Source organism: Chlorella variabilis, assembly GCF_000147415.1.
Source record: "Chlorella variabilis unplaced genomic scaffold CHLNCscaffold_3, whole genome shotgun sequence".
NCBI lineage: Eukaryota > Viridiplantae > Chlorophyta > Trebouxiophyceae > Chlorellales > Chlorellaceae > Chlorella > Chlorella variabilis.
The window spans coordinates 789,741-809,449 of NW_005435085.1; the positions used below are offsets into that span (position 1 = coordinate 789,741).

A 19,709-nucleotide genomic window follows, 5' to 3' on the forward strand; every position below is an offset into this window, starting at 1 on the left:
GGATAGCCTCACCCACATGTCTGTCCCCTGCAACAAGGCGCATTGCGCCAGGACGCACGCTGTCCCGGTGCATCTGCATCGCTGCCACATCCCTGCAGTGCGCAGAGCCTGCGGCTGGCCAGGTTTTGTCGACACTGCGGCCCACTCGGCACCCAGGCTCTGTGCAGCGTGCCGGGCAGCGCTCGACCACCTGGCAGAGGCATTTGGTCTTGTGTATGATGGCGCATTAGGCCCCTGGCCTGCCCAAACAGAAGCTCCTACCCACAAGCTGGCCAGGCGGTTGCAATGCCCTTCATTGCGAGCCAGCCCGCTGTAGCGGGCTCTTTGGCACCCAGGAGCGGCCGCCTGCCGCGCCTAGGTGGTGGTGCGTCGCACCAGCCGGCACCCCCGACCCAGCGGCAGCAGCACCAGTGGCGGCAGCAGCAGCAGCAGCAGCGAGCAGGTGCGCACAGCAATGGCGCGCAGGGTTGTAAGCACAGCACACAGAGACATGCGCATGTCGCAGCTGCTGTGTCGCATCCAATGTCCCTGACCCTCGCTAAGTCCTTAGCCGTGTTTCACCTGCAGGCCTGGTGCCGTGTGCGCTGTCTGGCTTGCGGGCGCTGGCCTTGCCGCCGCGGCCGCAGCAGCGGCGGCTAGCAGCGTGGCAGCAGCCACAACCGCAGCGGGTGCCTGCGCAGCCTGGCAGTCGCCGCTCCGTTGCGGTGCAGGCTGTGGCAGGGTTTGCCGCCGACCCGCTGGTCTCCCTAGGCTCCGACTTCCTCACATTCCTGATTGCCACCGTGCTGGTGGTGCCTGTGTTCAAGTCGGCCAAGCAGTCGCCCGTGCTGGGCTACCTGTTTGCGGGCCTGGTGCTGGGGCAGCTGGGGTGAGTGCTAGGGCGGTAGGCTGGCGTGAGTGCTCGGCTGGAGGCTCGACGAGCAGCGGGGCACGCTTACCCTCAGCGGCGCTGCTCCTACCTGTCCTGCTTGCCGCCCCGCAGCCTGTTTCGGAACCTGGAGGAGGTGGAGAAGCTGTCGGAGCTGGGAGTGCTGTTCCTGCTGTTTGAGATGGGCCTGGAGCTGTCCATTGACAGGCTGAGGGTGGGTGCCATGGCACATCGGCTGGGGCTGCGCTGTCGTGTGTTCTAGCCAGCCAGGGGTTGAGTACCTGCATGGTGCATGCGCCTCGCGGGGCGCCGATCCCCCTGGATGCGCTGCGCGCCCGCTGCGCTGCGTGCAGGCGCTGGCGCGGTTTGCCTTTGGCATGGGCACGCTGCAGATGATCATCTGCACGCTGGCGTTCACGGTGCTGGGCCTGCCACCAGGCGGCGACGCCTACTTCTCACAGGTGAGCTGGGCAGGCAGCTCAACGCGTGTTGCGCCCCACAAGTGCCTGCACATGCGGATGGCGGCCTCCCCGCGCCTGTTGCCCTTCCCCAGCGCCTCCTCTCTGCCTGCCCTCGCCTGGCGCTGCAGTTTCTGGAGAAGGTGCTGCACGCCTCACCCGCGCTGGCGGAGCTGCGCACCGTCGACGAGGCGATTGTCATCGGCGCCGCCCTCTCCCTCTCCTCCTCAGCCTTTGTGCTCCAGCTGCTGCGCGAGCGGGGCGAGCTGGACACGAAGTTTGGGCAGGCCACGCTGGGTATCCTGCTGCTGCAAGACATTGCCACCGTGCCCTTCCTGGTGCTGCTGCCGCTGGTGGAGGGCAACAACTCGGGTGAGGCGCTGCAGGGGCAGAGGCGACGACGCCATGTGACACTGGGCTGTAGTGTGGCAGTCGTGGGCCTCGCTGGCGCACGCATGTGCTTGACGCCCGCTGGTGGTGCCCTCTCTGCCTGCTTGCAGCGCTGCTGGAGGGCGCAGACACCATTTCGCTGCTGCAGCAGCTGGGGCCCACGGCGCTCAAGACGCTGGGCGGCCTGGGCATTGTGCTGCTGGGCGGCCGCCTCTTCATGCGCAGGTGGGACGGGCATCGAGCAGTATTCGAGGCAGCTGGCTGCCCGGGCGGCTTGCAGCCGACAGTTGGCTGGCTGGATGGATGGCCGGTGCCAACCCCGCCTGCTTCTTGGGCGTGCAGGGTGTTTGAGCTGGTGGCCGAGGCGCGGAGCGAGGAGACCTTCATCGCGCTGTGCCTGCTGAGCGTGACGGGCGCGTCGCTGCTGACTCAGCGCATGGGCTTTTCGGACACGCTGGGCGCCTTTGTGGCGGGCGTGCTGCTGTCGGGTGAGAGGGCAGGGAGAGCGGGGCGTTTCGGGGCTCCGCTTGCCAGCCCACCCCGTCCACTACACTCCGGCCGGCAGGGCTGCGGCACGCAACCACCTGCTGTGCCCTCCTTCCACCCCCCACCTCGCTGACCGCACCCCTCTGCCTGTCCTGGCCTTGGTCCGCGCTTCCCTCACCTTGGCCTGCGCCGCAGAGACCAACTTCAAGACGCAGGTGGAGGCAGACATCCAGCCCTTCCGCGGAATCCTGCTGGGCCTGTTCTTCGTCACCACCGGCTCCTCGCTGGACGTGGGGTGAGCACGCCGGCTGGGCCTGGCTCGCAACCTTGCCCAGCGGCAGCGGAGCTCGCCAGCACAGCTGGGGCCAGAAGCTGGAGCGGGAGGGTACTCGGCAGGGCCTGCTGATCACCTGCTCATCATGCAGCCCTGGCCCACCTTGCACGCCGGCAGCGGCAGGCCCTGCACCCCGCTGTTTTGTGCGCCCACGCCCGCCCACGTCGCACACCCTTCCTGCCCTCCCTCCACCCCGCGCCCCGCAGGCTGCTGGTGCAGGAGTGGCCGCTGGCGCTGGCGCTGCTGAGCGGCCTGCTGGCGCTCAAGATCTCTGTCATATCGGCGCTGGGGCCCATGTTCGGGCTGACCCGCGCCGAGAGTGTGCGCACCGGCTTCATCCTCAGCCAGGTGCGTACCGGGGCGGCCTGCCGCGCCCGCCACAAGCCCCGATAGCTTGCCCATGCTGCCCCGCTTCCACCTGCCGTCCCCCGGGCCACCGTGCTCGCCCGGCACCATCACTTCACTCCTCAGCCACCAACTCTGCCCCCTGCCTCCCATCCCCCACCCCTCACGCCTCCACCACTTCTCCCTCCGCAGGGCGGCGAGTTTGCCTTTGTGCTGCTGGCGCTGGCCAACCAGCTCAACGTGCTGCCCGCAGAGCTCAACCGCCTGCTCATCATCGTGGTGGTGTTGTCCATGGCCCTCACCCCGCTGCTGACAGAGGTCGGCAAGACCTTTGCCGCCAAGCTGACGGCGCCAGGCGGGGAGGGTGAGCACGCCGGCCGCGTCCGGCCGCCAGCGCGCAGCCAGCTGGAGCGCGCCGCGCCGCCCCGCGCCGCGCCGCGCGCCCAAGCCCCCTGCTGCTGCCTCCGCCTCACGCGTGTGCCTGTGCTGGCCCCCCGTGTGGCCCCGCGTGCCCCGCCTGCAGCCCTGTACAGCAGCGAGGGGTACAACCAGGAGGAGCCAGTGGTGATTTGCGGCTTTGGCGGCGTGGGCCAGACTGTGGCCAACATGCTGGAGAGCCCCGCCCTGGGCCGCCCCCTGCCGTACGTGGCCTTTGACAACAACGTGGGGCGTGTGCAGGCGGCGCAGGAGGCGGGGTTCAACGTGCTGTTTGGGGACGGCACGCGCAAGAAGGTGGGGGAGGGGTGGGGTGGCGGGCGTGCGCACGCGTGTGGTGTGGTGTGGTGTGGTGCGCGTTGGCGGGCAGCGACCGGTCCTGCTCGCAGAGGTGCATGCATCTGCGGCCAGCCAGTCCTAGCCCTGGCGAACTGCGCCACGGCGTGGCTCTGCGCTGCCAGTCATGCCGCGGAGCCCCGCCTGAATGCCTGGCCCCGCCGCATCGTGCGACGCAGGTGCTGCACGCGGCGGGCATCGACAAGCCTCGCGCGGTCGCTGTGGGCTACACGGCTCGGCAGAAAGCGGTGTCAGCTGTGGAGGCGCTGCGGGAGGCGTACCCTGGGGTGCCCATCTATGTGCGCGCGCTGGACATGGCGCACGCGGCCTCCCTCAAGGAAGCAGGCGAGCGCCGCCGCCCGCCGGGGCGCGCGCGTGTGTGCGCTGGCTGGCTGGGTGTGGCGTGCGGGGAGGTGCCCGTGCGTTTGGGCTCGGGTCGCGGCGCCTGCCGGCGCTGCTGCCCCTCCCTGCCCCTCGCTGCCCCACCCTGCGCCCCACCCGACCCGCTGCCTCCCTGCAGGCGCCACCGACGTGGTGATTGCCGAGGCGGAGGCGGGGCTGGTGGTGGGCAGCCAGCTGGCGCGGGGGCTGGGGGTGCCCGACCGCGCGATCAAGGGCCTGGCGGGCGTGCTGCGCGCCGAGATGGGCTCCTTTGCCGCCGAGCTGGCTGTGCGTGCGGCCGGCGAGGGCAAGGACTCGTCTGAGGCCGCCTCGGTGTTCAGGTTTGACCAAGCCAAGTCGCCCGCGTTCACAGACGATCCCATCTCACGAGACGAGCCGCTGCCGGGTGGGTGGGCTGAGCGACCGCGGCAAGGGTGGTTGTGCGGGTGTGTGTCAGTGTGAGTGAGAGGGGGTGGGTGAATGGTGGCCAGCGGCAGGCTTGCTCCAGCGGCGGCTCATGCCGGTCTGCGACGTCTGCGCCCCTCCGCCTGCCGCTGCAGAGGCCCCCCTGGGCAGCGGCCTGCTCTCCTCCATCATCTCCACCCTCAGCAGCGGCGGCACCCTGGACAGCGTGGACGAGGGCGGCGAGGCGCCGGGAGCGCGCTCCGCGGCGGCGGCGGTGGTGGTGGCGCAGCGCGGCGCGGCGGCGGATGCTGATGTGGAGGCCGGCGTGTATTCCATGGTGAACGACATGGTCAGCGTGCTGGCCAGCTCCGAGCTGGACCCAGATGAGGATGGGTGCGCCCCGGACGGCTCCGTGGACTGCCCCGTGCCCTGGGATGCCATGGTCAGCGGCAGCAGCGACGCAGAGGAGGCGGGCGTGGCGGCGGTGGCGGCCGCGGCCGACGACGAGAAGCAGTAGCCCCTGCGGCAGGCAGGCACCCAGCTCGGTTCACACCCACAATTGTTTCCAGTAGCGGCAGCAAACAAACGCGCTGCCGCGGCTCAGTCCCAAATTATTCTTTCGACCCCGCCCTATTTCTTCTTACCCGCCAGCCCCTGCTATTCTCAAACTAACTGTCAATTGTTCTGATTCTTCGGGACTCGATACCAGCTGTAATAATGAGAGCTGATTGCTGCTGAAATGCAGCCCTGCCATTTGGGCACCGCCAACGGCGGGACGGCGATGTACGGCCGCTGAGTCCTCTCCTGAGGGCAAATGCAAATACACAATCTGCATCGGACCATCCAGAGGTGCCAGAGCTTCCAGACATGCTGCAGGCGTGTGCAGCAAGACCTCTCCTCCAAGCGAGCGCCTTGCGGGCGCTGTCTTGCTGCGCAGCAGCAGCGGAAGAGTTAGCAGCAGCGAAGCCAGGCACTGTAAGCGGCCCGTACGACCAGCACATACTGCTGCAGTTGCCCCGCCCGGTTGACGCGGTGCGGGCGCCCGGGGTGCCCGGCGCCTGGTGGCCGCAGCTGGTAGAGCGGGAGCCCGCCGTTGTTGAGGCCTTCAGGGAGGTTGCAAGACGGGGTGATGTCATTGGAAAAGTGAAGATCACCGCATTTGAGGAGGTGGCGAGGCGGGACGAGGGCCCGCCGCCCGGCGCCTGCAACCTCCTTGCCTTCCCGGCAGGTGTGCACCACCTTGGTGCTCGTGGCGCCTGGCCTTGCTCCTACCGCTGCCCCCTCATCTCCAACTGCCTGAAAGGACGCGGCTGGCTGCCTGCCTGCTTGCAGGGCTGCAGTTTGACGGCCTCCCCGTGGAGCAGGTTGGGCTGGCGGTGGCGCTGGCAACCGCAGACGAACCCAACAAGCTGCCGATGAGGGCGAGCGACCGAAGGGCGCTCACCGCATGCATGGTGGGCCAATGGCTGCCGCCGCCTCCCATCAGTTTGCAGGCCTGTTGCACGGCTGGGCGTATTGCAGGCTCTGCTCGCGCCTTTGGACATTGGGCCGTTTGGACATTGCACCCAGCAGCGCCTCATGGCGTGTGCCCTCCTGCAGGCCGCGACGCACGACCTGTCGCTGTTTGTGTGCTGCCACGCCGCCCGCGACGCGCGCTGCGGCCAGCTAGGGCCGCCGCTGGCCGCGTCGCTGCACCGCCTGGTGCGTGCCCGCGGCCTGGAGGAGCATGTGGCTGTGTATGCCACATCCCACATCGGGGGGCACAAGTATGCGGGCAATGTGGTGTGCTACGGAGCCGTGCACCCCTGCGACGGCGACTGGTTTGGCGGTGTCAATGCCGGCAACGCAGAGTCCTTTCTGGATGCGCTGCTGGCGGTAGAGGTGTGTGGAGCTGGATGCTTGCTGCTGCCCTGTTTTATGATCGCTGCCCTGCCTGCTGCGCTTGCTGAGGCGCTTTGTGCCTGCTCACCTGCCTGCAGCTGGGCGTGGATGGCGGGGCGGAGCATGCGGCGCTGCGCCCCTTTTGGCGCGGGCGCATGGGGCTTAGCAAGGAGGAGCAGCGGGAGCTGTGGGAGCAGGTGGGCGCCCAGCCAGCCACCAGGCCAGCCGGACAACAATCAGTTGTTCTCAATCAGCTGGAGCACCTGGTTTGGTGCCACGCACTCACCGCTTGCAGGGCGGCGGCATTGAAGAGTTGGAGGGATCAGGGGATGAAGAGGAGGAGATTGATGAGGAGCTAGAACAGCTGCTGGCGGAGCGCCGAAGAGGGCTGCTGTAGCCTGGCGGCTGTAGCCCCTTCCCTGGAACAACAAACAACAGCACACCGCTTGCCCTTGCCTGCCCTGCCCGCTGGCACCTGATCTGTAATTCTTTACAGCACCGCACGAATGCATGGGGCGGCGCAGGAGAAGGTGATAGGGGAAGGGAGTGAGAGAATGGGGAAGCTCACAGCGGAGCTTTCAGCACCGGGAAGCGTCAGACGAGAGAGCAGGCGCAGTTGGGTTGGACACTGAGAGACTATGATTGGTGTCAGCCAGTGCTGTGCAGCTCTCATAAGCTAGACTCGGGAGCAGGAGGTGAGGGTCGACAGCACAGCAGGCCGGGCAAAGAGGCCTGCACTCCTAGCCCCGCGCCAGCTATTTGGAAAAACTGCTGGCAGTGCGGGGTACTGATGCTGCTGCGCCTGCTGCGTCACGAGCAGGTTGGGGGGCTGAGGTGGGGGCCATGGAGCGCTGCGTGCCGGACAGTGCCCCGGTTGGCTGCTGCATCCACCGCGCCCCCTGGCCAGCCACCTGGCGCCACCTCATGCCAGCAGGGCATTGGCCAGCCGCAGCAGCTCCTCCTTGAAGCGCGCCACGTCTGGAGGCAGGGAGGGGGCCAGGGTGCAGGCTGGTGGGCGGGCTGGGGCCGCAGGTTTAGCACACCTACAACCTGGGCACCCAGGCCAGAGCAAGGCCGCCGACTGTGCACAGCCTTCTGCCCGCCAGCCAGCCGCGGCCGCGGGCATCAGCACCGCTTGCCACGGTCTTCCCCACCCCCTGGCCAGCAGCCACGGCTCCCCGCACGCCCACACCCACCGCTGTGCGCTATCTCGAAGATGCAGGTGTCAAAGAGGTCGTGCCAGGCCTGAGCCCCCACCCGCTCTGTGGCCTCAATGAACGCCGTGCCCAGCTTGTTGCCCTGCGGGAGCGCGGCAGGGGCCGGGGGAGCAGAGGACGGGCGAGAAGGTGGGTGGGCTTGACGCACCACAGGCAGGGCCTGCACCCGTGCTCGCCAGACGGCGCCGCAGATGCGGGGGCGCCGCTGCCACCGCACTTCCGTCGCCCGAGGGCCCGATGCGCCCTCCCCCAAGCGCCCCGCCACCCACCCGCATGCGCTGCGTGGCCTCGTAGCCGATCACCAGGCACCGCCCTTCCGCAGACCGCGGCCCGATGAGCATGACGGGCTTGCGGTGGCCGCTCGACTGGAAGTACTGGTCCTGGAAGAAAGCGGCCAGGCGCTGCAGCGCCATGGGGTGGCCCTGCAGGCGGGCGGGCGGGCGAGAGGAGGAGGGCAGGGAGGGCGCAGGTGACGGCAGAGGCGGCGGGGCCTCGGCGCGGCCGGATGCCTGAGTCCACGCCGCCACCCCGCATCCCCGGCCTGGCTGCGCGTGCGGGTGCTCACGATGAGGTGCTGGTTGTTCATCTTGTGGTCTGACAGGTCAAAGATGCGGAACTGCTTGAAGTTGTGGTAGTGCCGCTGTACAATGACCGCGCCGCCATCTGCGCACGCGCACGCACACGGGCGGGGCGGGGGCAGGGGTGTGTGGGTCGGGGACTGGTTGGCGTGCTGGCTCATCACCGCCTGGGCAGGCTACCATCCGCCACCCCAGGGTGACCGCTCCCCTGCACCCACTCCCCACATTCACGGCTGACCACACGCCTCACCGCTGATGAGCGCCTGCTGCACCTTCTTGGCCAGGTCCAGCCCCCGCCGAAGCTCCCCAGCGTCTGATCCCCAGCTCAGAGCGTGGTACGCACGCCTGCGGGGCACAACAGCGGCACAAGTAAGAGTAAGATCCAGGCCAATAGCACAAGGGCCACGGCTCCCAACCCCAGCAGCCCAGCCAGCAGCCAGCAGGCGAGCCGGGGTGTGCCAGGACCAGGCAGCTGCAGCTGACGTGTGCAGACGCAGGCTCCGCCGGCTGCCGTGTTTGCCGGCCGCCCACCCAGCCCTCACCAGAACTTGTCCACGTGGTCCCCAAAGTTTGTGACGGGCCCCTTGCGGGACCCGCACTCTAGCAGCGCCGTCACCGCGTGCACCAGGTCAACGGCATGGACGCACCGCTTCAGCCCATCCTGCAGACGGCAGAACACGCCGGGGGGTGGGTCAGCCAGCAGCAGCAGCACCCGGGGGGAAGGGAGGGCAGGTAAAACCAGCAACAAAAGCAAACCCCGCAGGGCATGCCGTGCCACAACAAAGCGCGGCCAGCAGGCGCGACTGGCGGCAGGCCGCCGCATGCATGCCTGCAGCTGGAAGGACTTGAAGGTGACGTCAGACATGCGGAAGGCGGGTGCATGCAGCTCCAGCTTGTCCTGTAAGCTATGGCGGTACCGTGGTGCCATGTCGTCTGCGTTGCCAGGTGGGGGCCAGGCCAGAGGGCGCAAGAGGGGGCACGACATCAGTCACAGCGGAAACAACGAGTGCAGCCCAGAGGTGTGTAGGCACCAAGCTGACATGGCTCCACAAGAACGCAACACACAGCTGTGCAGCTGCGACAGAGCGCTGCTTGGCTGATGCCGAGGTGGGCGGCGGCATCAGCGGCTCACATCCTTCCCCCGCGAAGCTGCGCTGCGCCTCTTCCAACGGGATGCCCAGCTTGGCTAGCAGCAGCTCCAGCAGGGTGCGCCCCTTCTCTGCAGCCAGGCAGGTGGCAGGCAGGCGCAACATGGAACCAGCTGGCACCCAGCCCAGCAGCAGCCTGTGCGGCACACCAGGAGGCTCGCCGCCCCAGGCAGGGCCGCACCTGTGTAGGTTTGCAGGCGGGAGGCGACATAGGGGCTGTTCATCATGGCCTCATACAGGTTCCACTCCCACAGCAGCCCAAAGCGGTAGTCGTCTTGTGGCCTGCAGGCACGCGGCGGAGGCGGCTCGGGAGCGTGAGGAACGGCCAGCGCGACACCGCTGCATCCGTCGGCAGGCGCAGGCGCGCCCGGCAAGCACAGCTTCATGGCAGGCCGGGCCGGTGCAGCAGGCGGCTCACAGGATGCGGCAGGTGATCTGGTTGTTCAGCACCGTCACGCCCTCCCCGTCTGCCACCTCCCGCTCAGCAGGCACGTCCAGGTGGCCGTTGCTGCTGACGTAGGTCTCGTAGTGGAGGTAGTACTCCAGGTACTTGTCGGCTGAAGGGAACCGAAAAAGAACGGAAACAGATGAAACTCAAGGTGAGTGGGAACGGGGGCTGGTGGAAACGAGGCAGTGAACGGGGACTGGGAGGAGGGAGGGAGCGTGCCCGCCCACGCTGCTGCAGCCTGCAGCCCAGCGCGGTACCGCTGCACGCACAGCAGCTGCCACCCTCCCCTCGGCCAGCCCCACCCCAGGCGGCAGCACCGTGAGGCTTGCCGCCTGGCTGCCCGCGCACCTGAGATGCGGTTGTGCACTAGGTGGTCGGTGAGGCCCACCAGCGCCAGCCACAGCATGTGGGCATTCTCATGGTTCAGCTGGTATGCCAGGTCAAACATGAGGCAGGCCGCGGGCTTGCCGTAGCTCACACCCTGCGCATAATACTGCTCCCGAAACGCCTCTCGCTGCTCCCGCTCCTTGCGCCGCTGCTGGCGCGGGCTGGCGCGGCTGCCCTCGCCGCCGCCGCCCTCCTCCCCGCCGCTGCTGCTGGGCAAGCTGAGCCGCCGCCTGCGGGGGCAGGCACGAGGCAGCACATCTCAACACAGGGCATGGTCCCACCGCTGGCATGCGGCCGCGCTCTCTCCTTGCGCCCAGGCCGCTGCCCGCAGGTTGGCGCGGCGCGCTGTGTGGGCATGGCAGCAGCAGCACAGCAGGCGCGGGCTCACTGCTTGGCGGGCGGGTCGTTCTCGTCGTCGCTGTCGCTACCCTCTGGGTACTCAAAGGGCGGCAGGTCTGCCTTGGAGGTGCCCTCGGTTTCATCCAGGAACACGATGATGCCATCCTCCTCAGAGTCCAGGTTGTTCAGGTGGCAGATGGGCCTGCGGGGCAGCCCACGGGCGGGGCGGAAGGCTCCCTTTGCTACAGCCCTCCCACAGCTGCATCCTGACTCATGCCTGCCAAGCAATCCCCAAACAGCAGCAGCAGCAGCAGGCAGCCACAAGCGCAGTGCACGCATGTGCAGGCCGCGGAGGCAGCTCGCCGCGGGCCAACCCCCCCTCCATGCCTGCCGCCCATCCACACGCTCCCGGCGCGCACCTGTGCGAGTCGATGATGACCACCCGCACATTCTCGCGCTGGTCCAGGTGCAGCAGCGCACGCACGTCCTCTGCCGCGCCGCAGTTGATCAGGATGGTTGTGCGCAGCGCGCTCTCCCCCTCTGTGTAGTACCTCTTGAAGTCCTCCTCAATTTCGTCGTACCGGCTGACCGCCATCCAGCCATGCGTCACGCGGTCACACTTGAATATCCCCTGCAGGCGGGGCAGCAGGGCACGGCGGCCGGGCGCGGCAGGGAGCAAGTCGGCGGGCAGGCACGTGGGCCGGCGCTGCAGCGGCAGCACGTACGCGCAGTGCACTGGAAGCAGCTGCTGTTAAAGTGGCCTGCAACAGCCGACCAGTTGGGCGGCACAAGCCGTGCTGCTGCAGCTGCAGGGGCTGCGGTCGAGCCCGCGCCGCACCTCTAGGATGCGCAGCGCGCAGACCGAGTCTGCATCGGAGGAGCAGGCATAGATGAACACGTGCTTGTCATCGCTGCGTTTACTGTCCTCGCAGATGGACCGATACAGGGCGGTCCACTCGTCCGAGGTGGTGATGATCATGCTGCTGGTGACGCTGCGCCGCCGCTACTGCTGCTGCCGCCGCCGGGTCGCTCGTGGGCTGCCGTGCCGGCCGCTGGTCCATGCACCAGTTCGACGTGCCGGCTGGCCTTGATCACAGCAAACGGCCGTCACGCCCCGCGACACAAGCAGGCGGGCTGCGAGCCAAGCCACACACACTGCAGGAGCTGTTGCTCTCTGGCACTGTTGGCCTGCCACCGCACAGCCGGCGCTGTCAGTGCCGCTGCACGGCCCTGCCGCCAGCCATGACCGCTAGTGAGTCGGGTGCAGCCGATTGGAGCGAGGCCCGCCAACCCCAAACCGCCGAGGCGAAGGGCGCGGCGAGAGGGTTGCTGGAAGTGCCTGCTACACTGTTGGTGGTGTGGATGAAACGAACAAGGAGGTGGGCAACAGGCAGCACAAGCCCCCCTTGTTTCAATTCGAGGAGGCCCGTCTGGACGGCCGCAGGCCAGGGGACAGGGACTTGGATCTAGGTGCACAGTGCGTGTGGACAGGGTGCTCTGAAGCCGCGATGGTGCCGTTTGGCTGGCGTGCTCTGCCTGGCTTTCCACCTGCTCCGCCACGGCGGCAACAATAGCACTGTTCAGCGCTGCGCAGCTGCCTTTGACGCCCCAGGCGCCTGGATTCAGGGGCATCGTAATGAACAGAGGTGCCCACCAGCCTGGACCCTTCCGGCGTAGCGGCACCGCGGCGAAGCCCGGCGGCCACCACCGTTGACGGCGGTGACCGGCGCACCAGGAGTGGAGAGTGGACCAGGCCATGATGCTCGATGCTGAACATAGAGTGTACATGGGCCAGCATTGATAGGGAGGAGGCATCCACCCTTATATGGGGTTGGCTTGCCAGCTTGCACCCCCTGTCGGGACCGTTCGGTGATGACGTCAGCGTGGCGCCCAATCCTACCAGCCCACCCGTGCCGGACTGACAACCTTCCAGCACATCAATCAGCACTTGAAAGCAGTATGGCATGCAGGACGTACTAGTGTTCTCCCTCGTGCGCCTGCTGGGGCCGAGGGAGACATGAGGGTCGGGAGCCTGCTTGCCTGGGCAGCAGCATGCGTGCTGCTCCTGTGTGCGGCAGCGGCCCCCGCTCGGGCGGCGGCGGCTCTTCGTGCAAGTGCCCTTAGTGGCACCGAGCTCCTGCAGGCTTTGGAGGATGGAGCGACCGAAATTTCGCTCCTAGGTGAGCAGGAGGGGCAGGGGAAAGGCATGAAGCAGGGCCGCGAGGTTGCCTCCGCTGCCGCCGCCGCTCGTGTAAGGAGCGCCCTGCCCGCTAGCCTGGTTGCAGGCAACATCCAGCTCAGCCCTGCAGACTGGCAGCAATTCACGCTGCCCATCGTGCTTCCGGAGAATGCTACTGTGTTGATTCACTATGACAGCCCAGGCACTACCTGGGGCAACCGGGCATTCCTCGACTGGGGCTCAGCGCTCAATCTGATCGACGTGCCGCCCGGCACCACCCTGCGGTTTGACAGCATCATCTCTGCAGACCCGGGCAATTACACGCTTGGCCTGGAGACCATGGCCTTCAAGCAAAATGGTGTGTGCACGAAAAGTCCACATGGTGTCCACACATGTCCAACTGCTGGAAGTTTGTCCACCCGCGCGCGTGCCCCCTGTGTCCAGGTTCATACCTGTGGCCCACTGTGAATGCCCAGACGGGGGCCTCGCTTGAGTTTCAGAACTGCTTTTTGTTTAATGACGACAACCGCTGCAGCCCGGAAACCACAGAGGTGCGCTGAGCTGTGCTCTGGGCAGCATTGCACCATCATTCTCATCTGGTGTCCGCACAGCAATGCTACCGCCCACCCCCTGCCTCACCCAGCCAAGCCTGCCCTCCCTTCGCGTGCTGCTTGCCCTGCAGGCGGCAATCACGCGGCTGCAGGCGATACTAGGGGAGGGGAGCATCGAGTACGTGGGCGGCGTCAAGGCGTTTTATCCCAACCTCAGCTCCCCCATCCCCAATTTTGACATGGAGGAGGGCCAGATTGTGGGTAGCGTGTACCTCAGCTATGTCAATACCTCCTCCGCCTGCTTCAACTCCCTGGAGCCGCGCAGCGGAGCCAGCAGCAGCGGCAGCAGCGGGCCCACGCAGGCGGTGAGCGTGTCGAACGGCATTGAGTTTTTGACTGCCCTCGAGGACGGCGCCACCAACATCTCCCTGACAGGTGCACTGGGTGCCCATGCCAGCAGCGGTAGCAGTGGCAGCATGTAGCGAGACAAAGCTGCAAGATGGCCACCATGCAGCCATGCTGACGCTTGCCATGCGCATGCCCATGCGCATGCCCTTGCTGCCGTGACCCTGCAGCCGACATCCAGCTGGGCCCCCAGGACTGGCAGAAGTTTGCGCTGCCCATCCAGATTGCGGAAAACACCAGCGTGCTCATCTTCTTCAGTGCGTGGCGCCAGCTGCCTGGCATGGGGTAGCTCGGGGCTGGGAGTGTGCGTTTGGGTTGTCTATTTGGCGCACCGGGCTCCATGCTGACCCCGCCTCGTGCTTAGCATGGCGTGCAGTCGACGCCAGCAGCGGGTGGGGCCTGCGGCCGCGGCTGCTCAGCTGGGGCTACGCCATGAACCTCATCAACGTCCCGGCCAGCGCCACCTTGGCCTTTGAGAATATCGTTTCCAAGGGTGGGTGCTGCAGGGCCGCTGGCCCTTTGTTTCAGCAAGTAATAGTACTACAATGGTAGCTGACTCCCTGCGTTCCCTGCCCTGCTGCTCTGCAGACCCGGGCAATTACACGCTAGGGCTGGAGACCATGGCACTCAAGACAAACGGCTCGTTTGTGTGGCCCACAGTCAACACGGAAACAGACTCGGCGGTAAGGCTGGGCGCTGACAGGGCGAGACTGTGCAGTATGCTGTGCCGCTTCATCGCTATGCATATGGGCATGTGTTGCTTCGCTTGACACCGTGCCTGCTGGCCTCCCTGTTCTGCCTTGTCTGCAGCTCACCTTTGACAACTGCTTCCTGTTCCATGATGACAATCGCTGCAGCCCGGAAACCACAGAGGTGCGCTGAGCTGCGCTATGGGCAACATTGCATCATCATTCTCATTTGGTGTCCCCATAGCAATGCTGCCACCCACCCCCTGCCTCACCCAACCAAGCCTGCCCTCCTTTCGCGTGCTGATTGCCCTGCAGGCAGCGATCACACGACTGCAGGCGATACTAGGAGAGGGGAGCATCGAGTACCTGGGCGGCGTCAAGGCGTTTTATCCCAACCTGGTGCGTGTGCGGTAGCAGGAGGACTGTAGCTGCGCTGCCGCTCCATGCTCTGCCTGCCTGGCTGCCTGCCCCTCATCCCCTGCCCCCTGCTGCTGCCCTGCAGACCTCTCCCCTGCCTGTGTTTGACATGGCTGCCGACCGGATTGTGGGCAGCATGTCGTATGTGCTGCGCAACGTCACCTCTGAGTGCTTCAACTCGCTGGATCCAGCCGCCATGCCCCACACCAGCGACGACAGCCTCTACACAGGCACCGGCGCCTCCTCCTCCTCAGGCAGCAGCAGCGGCGGCGGCGGCACGCCCTCCTGGGTGTGGGCGGTGGTGGGCACGGTGGCGGGCCTGGCGGCGCTCGCGGCCGGCGCCGCCGCCTTCTTCTGGCGCCGCCGCAGGCAGCAGCAGGGGCAGGCGCTGGGGCTGAAGCCCGAGGACTGCATGGAGAGCGGCAGCGCCAAGGGCAGCGACGATCGCAAGGGACTCGTCGTGTCGCGCGGCGGCAGCCTGCAGCCTGATCAGAGCGGCAGCGTGCACGGCGGGGCGGGCAGCGGCGGCCTCAACGGCCAGGCCCACGGCAGCGCCGAGCTGCACACCACCTTCATGCGCACACGCTTCGGCGTCATCGATGACCTGCAGCTGGGCGAAGTGCTGGGCAGGGGCGCCTATGGCCGGGTGGGTGCGGCAGCCTGGCGCGAGGCGGCCGATGGCGCTGCCCGGTGCGCCCTGCATGTGGCGGCCCTGCATGTGGCCGCTCCTCACGCCGGGCACCCGCTGCTGCACGCCTCACCAGCCTGTCGCCCACCAGCCTGCCGCCGCCCCTGCCGCTGCCTGCCAGGTGTACAAGGGGCGCTGGAAGGGCGTGATTGTGGCGGTCAAGGTGATTGAGCACCGAGTGCAGCCCGGCCAGGTGGTGGACCCGAGCCGAGAGCCGCTGCTCTGCATGTCTGTCAGCCACCCAAACGCAGTCACGTGCCACCAGATGTCCATCCTGCGCGTGTCGGGCGGCGGCCGCGGCGAGCAGGCGGGACTGCACCCCGCCGGCTCGGGCGGCCTGGACGCCAGCGGCGGCGGCGGCAGCGGCATGCCGCGCAGGCCCAGCATCGGCGGAAGGCTGGTGGCCTCGCCCGGCGGCTCAAACATGGTGGAGGTCGTGTCGCCGCACGACGTGCTGCTTCCCGGGTGAGGCTGCGGCAGCTGGAGCTGCTGGGCGCACCCGCCGATGCACCGGGTCATATGGGAGCGTGTGCGGGCCACGCGTCTGCCTGCATTGCGCGCCTTGCGCGTCTGCTTGCGTCCCCTCGGAAATGGCAATGGACACACACCCGGCGCACACCCCCTCGCCGTGTCCTGCCCCTCCCTGCAGGCTGTACGAGAACTGGATAGTGATGGAGTACTGCGACAAGGGCAGCCTGTCGGACCATCTGTCGGCGGGGCGGCTGCCGCCCATCGCCACCGCGCTGCGCCAGCGCGAGGTGCACGTCGTGCTGTGCCTGCTGGACATCGCCCTGGGCCTCAACTACCTGCACAGCGCCGGCATCGTGCACGGCGACCTCAAGCCCGCCAACGTGCTGCTCAAGGCGGCGCGCAATGACCGCCGCGGCTTTGTGTGCAAGCTGGGCGACTTTGGGCTGAGCCGCATGCTGGGGCAGGGGCAGAGCCACGTGGACACGACCAGCTACGGCACCCCCTCTTACGCCGCGCCCGAGCTGCTCAAGGAGGGCAGGCTGACCAAGGCCGCAGACATCTATTCCCTGGGGATCATGGGTGAGGCGGCCCCGCCACCCGGGCGTCCTGCTGGCCCGCCTGCCCACATGCTCCGCGCCTCGCGCTTGCTCACGCCGACCTGTCGGCCTGCCCCGTGCTGGCCCCCCATCCGACCGCTTGTCCCTGCCTGGCCCTGCCCTGCCGCCCTGCAGTCTGGGAGATGGTGGCGGGCGAGCCCCACGGCGGCGACTTGACGACCATGCAAATCATTCTGCAGGCATGTTGGTGGTGCGGTTGCGGTCCCAACCACTGAACCGGGCTTGCACAACGTAGGGGACGCCGACCCACCTCAACCCCCTTGCTTGCCTGGAAACCGGTGCAGGTCTCGCAGAACAAGTACCGCCCGCAGGTGCCCGCCCACTGCTCGCCTGTGCTGGGCGAGCTCATGCAGAGCTGCTGGAGCGAGGACCCTGCAGACAGGTGGGCGGGCAGGCGGGCAGCGGGGAGCCGTGCCGGTGTGGGTGTGGGGCGGGGCAGCAACAAAGAACACAGCAGCGCCTGGAGTGCTTCCACAGCTGCCGGCGAGCGTCCTTTTGTGCCTGCGACCAGTGCAGCCATCCAGCCCTGCTGCTGCCTGCAGGCCCACGGCCTCTGCTCTGGTGGACAAGCTGAGGGGCCTCGTCACGCCGCTGCTGCGTGCCAGCGCCACGGTGCCGGTGCTGGCGGCTAGCGCGGCCCAGGCGCCTGCCGACCCCTCGGTGACCTCTTGAAAAAAAGGTATCCCGGTACTTTCCCAATTCCTCCCTCTCCTACGAATCCCCTTGTTACGAGTTGCTTGCCTATATGCGTTCAAGAATCCAACAAACCCCAAGCGCTGCCATTATTCACCAGACTCCCCTTTCTTGCCACATGCCTTCTCTCCATCACATGCACACCCCTGCCCTACCGTGTGCGTGCCGTATCGTTTCTTCACCACAGCTGGCCGTCCTGGCCACCTGCCGATTCGTTGCTTTCTGCTTTGTATCCCTCTCACAAACACATGCCCGCTGCTCGAGCAGCGCATTCCTGCCATGCAACCGAATTCCCTTTACATCGTCAAGGCTGTTCAATCAGAGAAGACACGCTTGCTGCGTCACAGGTGCTGCACCTGCACCTGCACCTGCAGGCGGCGGCCGGGTGCATGTGTGACGCTGTACCGCCCACTGCGTACCGCCTGCCTGCCGCGGATGGCAGCCCTGCCTCACTTCTTGGACAGAAACATCTGGCGGAACTCGTCGTTGCTCTTGGGGGCCTCGCCGCCGGCTGCTGCCACCGGGGCGCCGCCCCCAGGCTGCGCCTTGCCCTGCTGCAGAGCGGCGGCACGGGGCACAAAGCCCCGCAGCGGCGCTCCGGGGCGCCCAGCTGCCGACGGCGACGGCTGGTCGGAGCCCAGGTCAATCATGCTGCGGTGCCTGGGGCCGTCCCTGCCGCCGCCCCGCCCGCCATCCCTGCCACCACGCCCGCGGCCGCCATCCCTGCCCCCACGGCCGCCATCCCTGCCGTCGCGGCCCCGCCCGCCATCCCTGCCGCCACCGCCCCGCCCGCCGTCCCTGCCGCCGCCACGCCCAGCACTTTGCTGCGCCTGCTGCGCCTGCTGCTGCGGGGGGTGCTGCTGGCCGCCTCCCGCGGCCGCGGGCGGCTTGGAGGGTGCTACAAAGATGTGCTTGCCGCGGAACTCGGCCCGGTCCAGCCGGCACGCCGCCTCCAGGCCCTCGTGGCCGGCAAAGTGGATGTAGGCAAAGCCCTGCGGGGGAGAGGGGTCATGGGGCGGGTCCAGGACCAGGACACAGTGGGCACGTGTGGAATTCCAGGCAGGCAGGCAGGCAGGCAGGGTGGAGTGGCAAGCAGGCGACAGGCGCTGGCGGCAGCGCCGGCAATGCGCGCCGCACCTTGGGCCGCCCCGTCAGCTTCTCCCTGCCCAGCTCCACGCCTGTGATGGCGCCGCAGCCGCCAAACAGCTGCCTCAGGGCCGCCTCATCCACACCGTCCGCCAGGTGCTTGACAAAGGCGGTGTTGCTGTCGGTGCGGCGCTGCTGGCGCCAGCCCAGCCCCGCCGGCTTGTGCTGCTGCTGCTGCTGGTGAGGGTGCTGCTGCTGACGCTCCCCGCCTGGCTGCGGCTCCTCCTGTGGCACCGCTGCCGCCGCCTGCCCCGCCTCTTGCTGCTGCTGGCTGGCGGCGGCTGGCGCAGCGGGCTGCTCGGCAGCGGCGCTTGGCGGGGCGGCTGCGGGGGCTGAGCTGGCGCCTGCAGCCGCAGCGGCGGTCTTGGCCTTCTTCGCCGGTGGCGGCGGCATCTCTCCCGCCCCGGCCGCCGCCGCGCCCGCGGCCTTGCTTGCTGCCGCCCCGGCCGCCGCCTGCTGCTTGCGCTTGGCGTAGTTTGGGTCTGCCTGCTGCCGCATCGCCCGCACCTCCTCCCTGCTCAGCTTGGGAGCGTTGTCAGCCGCGGCGCGAGCGGCGGCGTGCTGCTGGGGGTCGGCGGCGGCCGCAGCAGCAGCTTGGAGATCTTGGAGGATGGGCTCCACCTTGAGGCAGGCAGCCAGGTGGTCATCCGCACTGCAGCGCCGAGAAGGGGGAGCGGGATGATCAGCACGAGTGGGGTGTGGGCAAATGTGTACAGGGCGAGATTGGTGGCTGGCTTTGGGCATTAGGCTGGCATGGAGCGGCAAAAACAGGCGACATCAAGGGGGGCATTGGTGTATGGTGGTGGAGCGAAGGTGAACTTGAGTGTTTGCTGCCACACCAGGCGGCCAGGGAAGCAAGCAGCGTGGTGGCGGCATGCCCACCTGCCCTCCTCCCGCTCAAAGCGAAGCCAGGCATCGCACAGCAGCGCCTGCCCGCCCTCCTCCAGTCGACGGCTGCAAAGCGCAGCAGCAACAACGTGGATGGGGTGAGCAGGGCAGAGGAAGCGCCGCCGTTGTGCAGCGGCCCAGCAAAGCAGGCGGGCAGGCCAGCAGGTGAGGCGCCTGTCCGGCAGCGGTCTCACCCACCCCACCTGTAGCATCGCTTGTAGAGCGTGCGCGCCTCCCGAGTGTGCCCCCGCCGCCGCTCAAAGTCGATGAAGGCGGCCCAGGTGTCGGCGTACCGCCCCGCCACGCCCTTGAGCGCCGCCTCCCATACGCCCCGCGCCGCCGCCAGGTCTCCGCCTACCCCTGCCTCGCAGTCCGCCCAGTAGCTAGTCAGCCTGCAGCCGCACCCCAGGGGAACCACGGCACGGACGGCAGTGAGCGGGAGTGGGGAGCAGTAGCGGGCGGGCATACAAGGCACGCTAATTGCTCCTTTGTTGCCGCCCTGTGCCCTCTGCCCCCCCCACCCCCTCAC

General features: G+C 67.7%; 5 protein-coding genes across 5 annotated transcripts in view; 3 read left to right on the forward strand and 2 right to left on the reverse strand.

Annotated features, from left to right (window-relative positions):
* Positions 1–285: 285 nt before the first annotated feature.
* On the forward strand, positions 286–4,955 carry CHLNCDRAFT_56876 (hypothetical protein; the record flags this gene model as incomplete). Its single annotated transcript, XM_005850528.1, has 14 exons — positions 286–442; positions 568–868; positions 983–1,082; positions 1,222–1,329; positions 1,458–1,698; positions 1,827–1,941; positions 2,059–2,204; positions 2,398–2,497; positions 2,743–2,884; positions 3,074–3,245; positions 3,405–3,613; positions 3,832–4,027; positions 4,173–4,439; positions 4,594–4,955. The coding sequence occupies 14 exons, from the start codon at positions 286–288 to the stop codon at positions 4,953–4,955; spliced, it is 2,616 nt and encodes an 871-aa protein (XP_005850590.1).
* Positions 4,956–5,305: 350 nt separating this feature from the next.
* Positions 5,306–6,716, forward strand: CHLNCDRAFT_140518 (hypothetical protein; the record flags this gene model as incomplete). The annotated part of the gene is made up of 5 exons (XM_005850529.1): positions 5,306–5,666; positions 5,771–5,892; positions 6,038–6,319; positions 6,418–6,516; positions 6,615–6,716. The coding sequence occupies 5 exons, from the start codon at positions 5,306–5,308 to the stop codon at positions 6,714–6,716; spliced, it is 966 nt and encodes a 321-aa protein (XP_005850591.1).
* A 525-nt stretch (positions 6,717–7,241) lies between these two features.
* Positions 7,242–11,415, reverse strand: CHLNCDRAFT_50260 (hypothetical protein; the record flags this gene model as incomplete). Its single annotated transcript, XM_005850812.1, has 14 exons — positions 7,242–7,297; positions 7,516–7,618; positions 7,806–7,958; positions 8,102–8,199; positions 8,365–8,459; positions 8,657–8,775; positions 8,971–9,047; positions 9,247–9,333; positions 9,444–9,544; positions 9,681–9,819; positions 10,059–10,327; positions 10,486–10,638; positions 10,856–11,067; positions 11,275–11,415. 14 exons carry the CDS (start codon positions 11,413–11,415, stop codon positions 7,242–7,244), a joined length of 1,803 nt encoding a protein of 600 aa, XP_005850874.1.
* A 4,248-nt stretch (positions 11,416–15,663) lies between these two features.
* CHLNCDRAFT_29775 (hypothetical protein) lies at positions 15,664–17,461 on the forward strand. Its single transcript, XM_005850530.1, has 5 exons — positions 15,664–15,830; positions 16,015–16,415; positions 16,568–16,632; positions 16,738–16,835; positions 16,996–17,461. Exons 1-5 carry the CDS (start codon positions 15,733–15,735, stop codon positions 17,123–17,125), a joined length of 792 nt encoding a protein of 263 aa, XP_005850592.1. The 5' UTR covers positions 15,664–15,732; the 3' UTR covers positions 17,126–17,461.
* A 1,574-nt stretch (positions 17,462–19,035) lies between these two features.
* The window catches only part of CHLNCDRAFT_19664 (hypothetical protein), a gene marked incomplete at both ends in the record, with an annotated part of 3,351 nt that continues 2,677 nt past the window's right edge, over positions 19,036–19,709 (reverse strand). Inside the window, 2 exons of the mRNA XM_005850813.1 lie at positions 19,036–19,246; positions 19,384–19,572. Coding sequence (XP_005850875.1) covers positions 19,036–19,246; positions 19,384–19,572 — 400 coding nt within the window. The remainder of the gene's footprint in view (positions 19,247–19,383; positions 19,573–19,709) is intronic.

Excerpts from the sequence above, each read along its gene's own strand:
- CHLNCDRAFT_29775 (XM_005850530.1), top strand. The coding sequence starts at position 15,733 with ATGCCGCGCAGGCCCAGCATCGGCGGAAGGCTGGTGGCCTCGCCCGGC. Across the intron at positions 15,831-16,014 it reads CACGACGTGCTGCTTCCCGG|GCTGTACGAGAACTGGATAG; the intron begins GTGAGGCTGCGG and ends CCCTCCCTGCAG. Across the intron at positions 16,836-16,995 it reads AGCGAGGACCCTGCAGACAG|GCCCACGGCCTCTGCTCTGG; the intron begins GTGGGCGGGCAG and ends TGCTGCCTGCAG.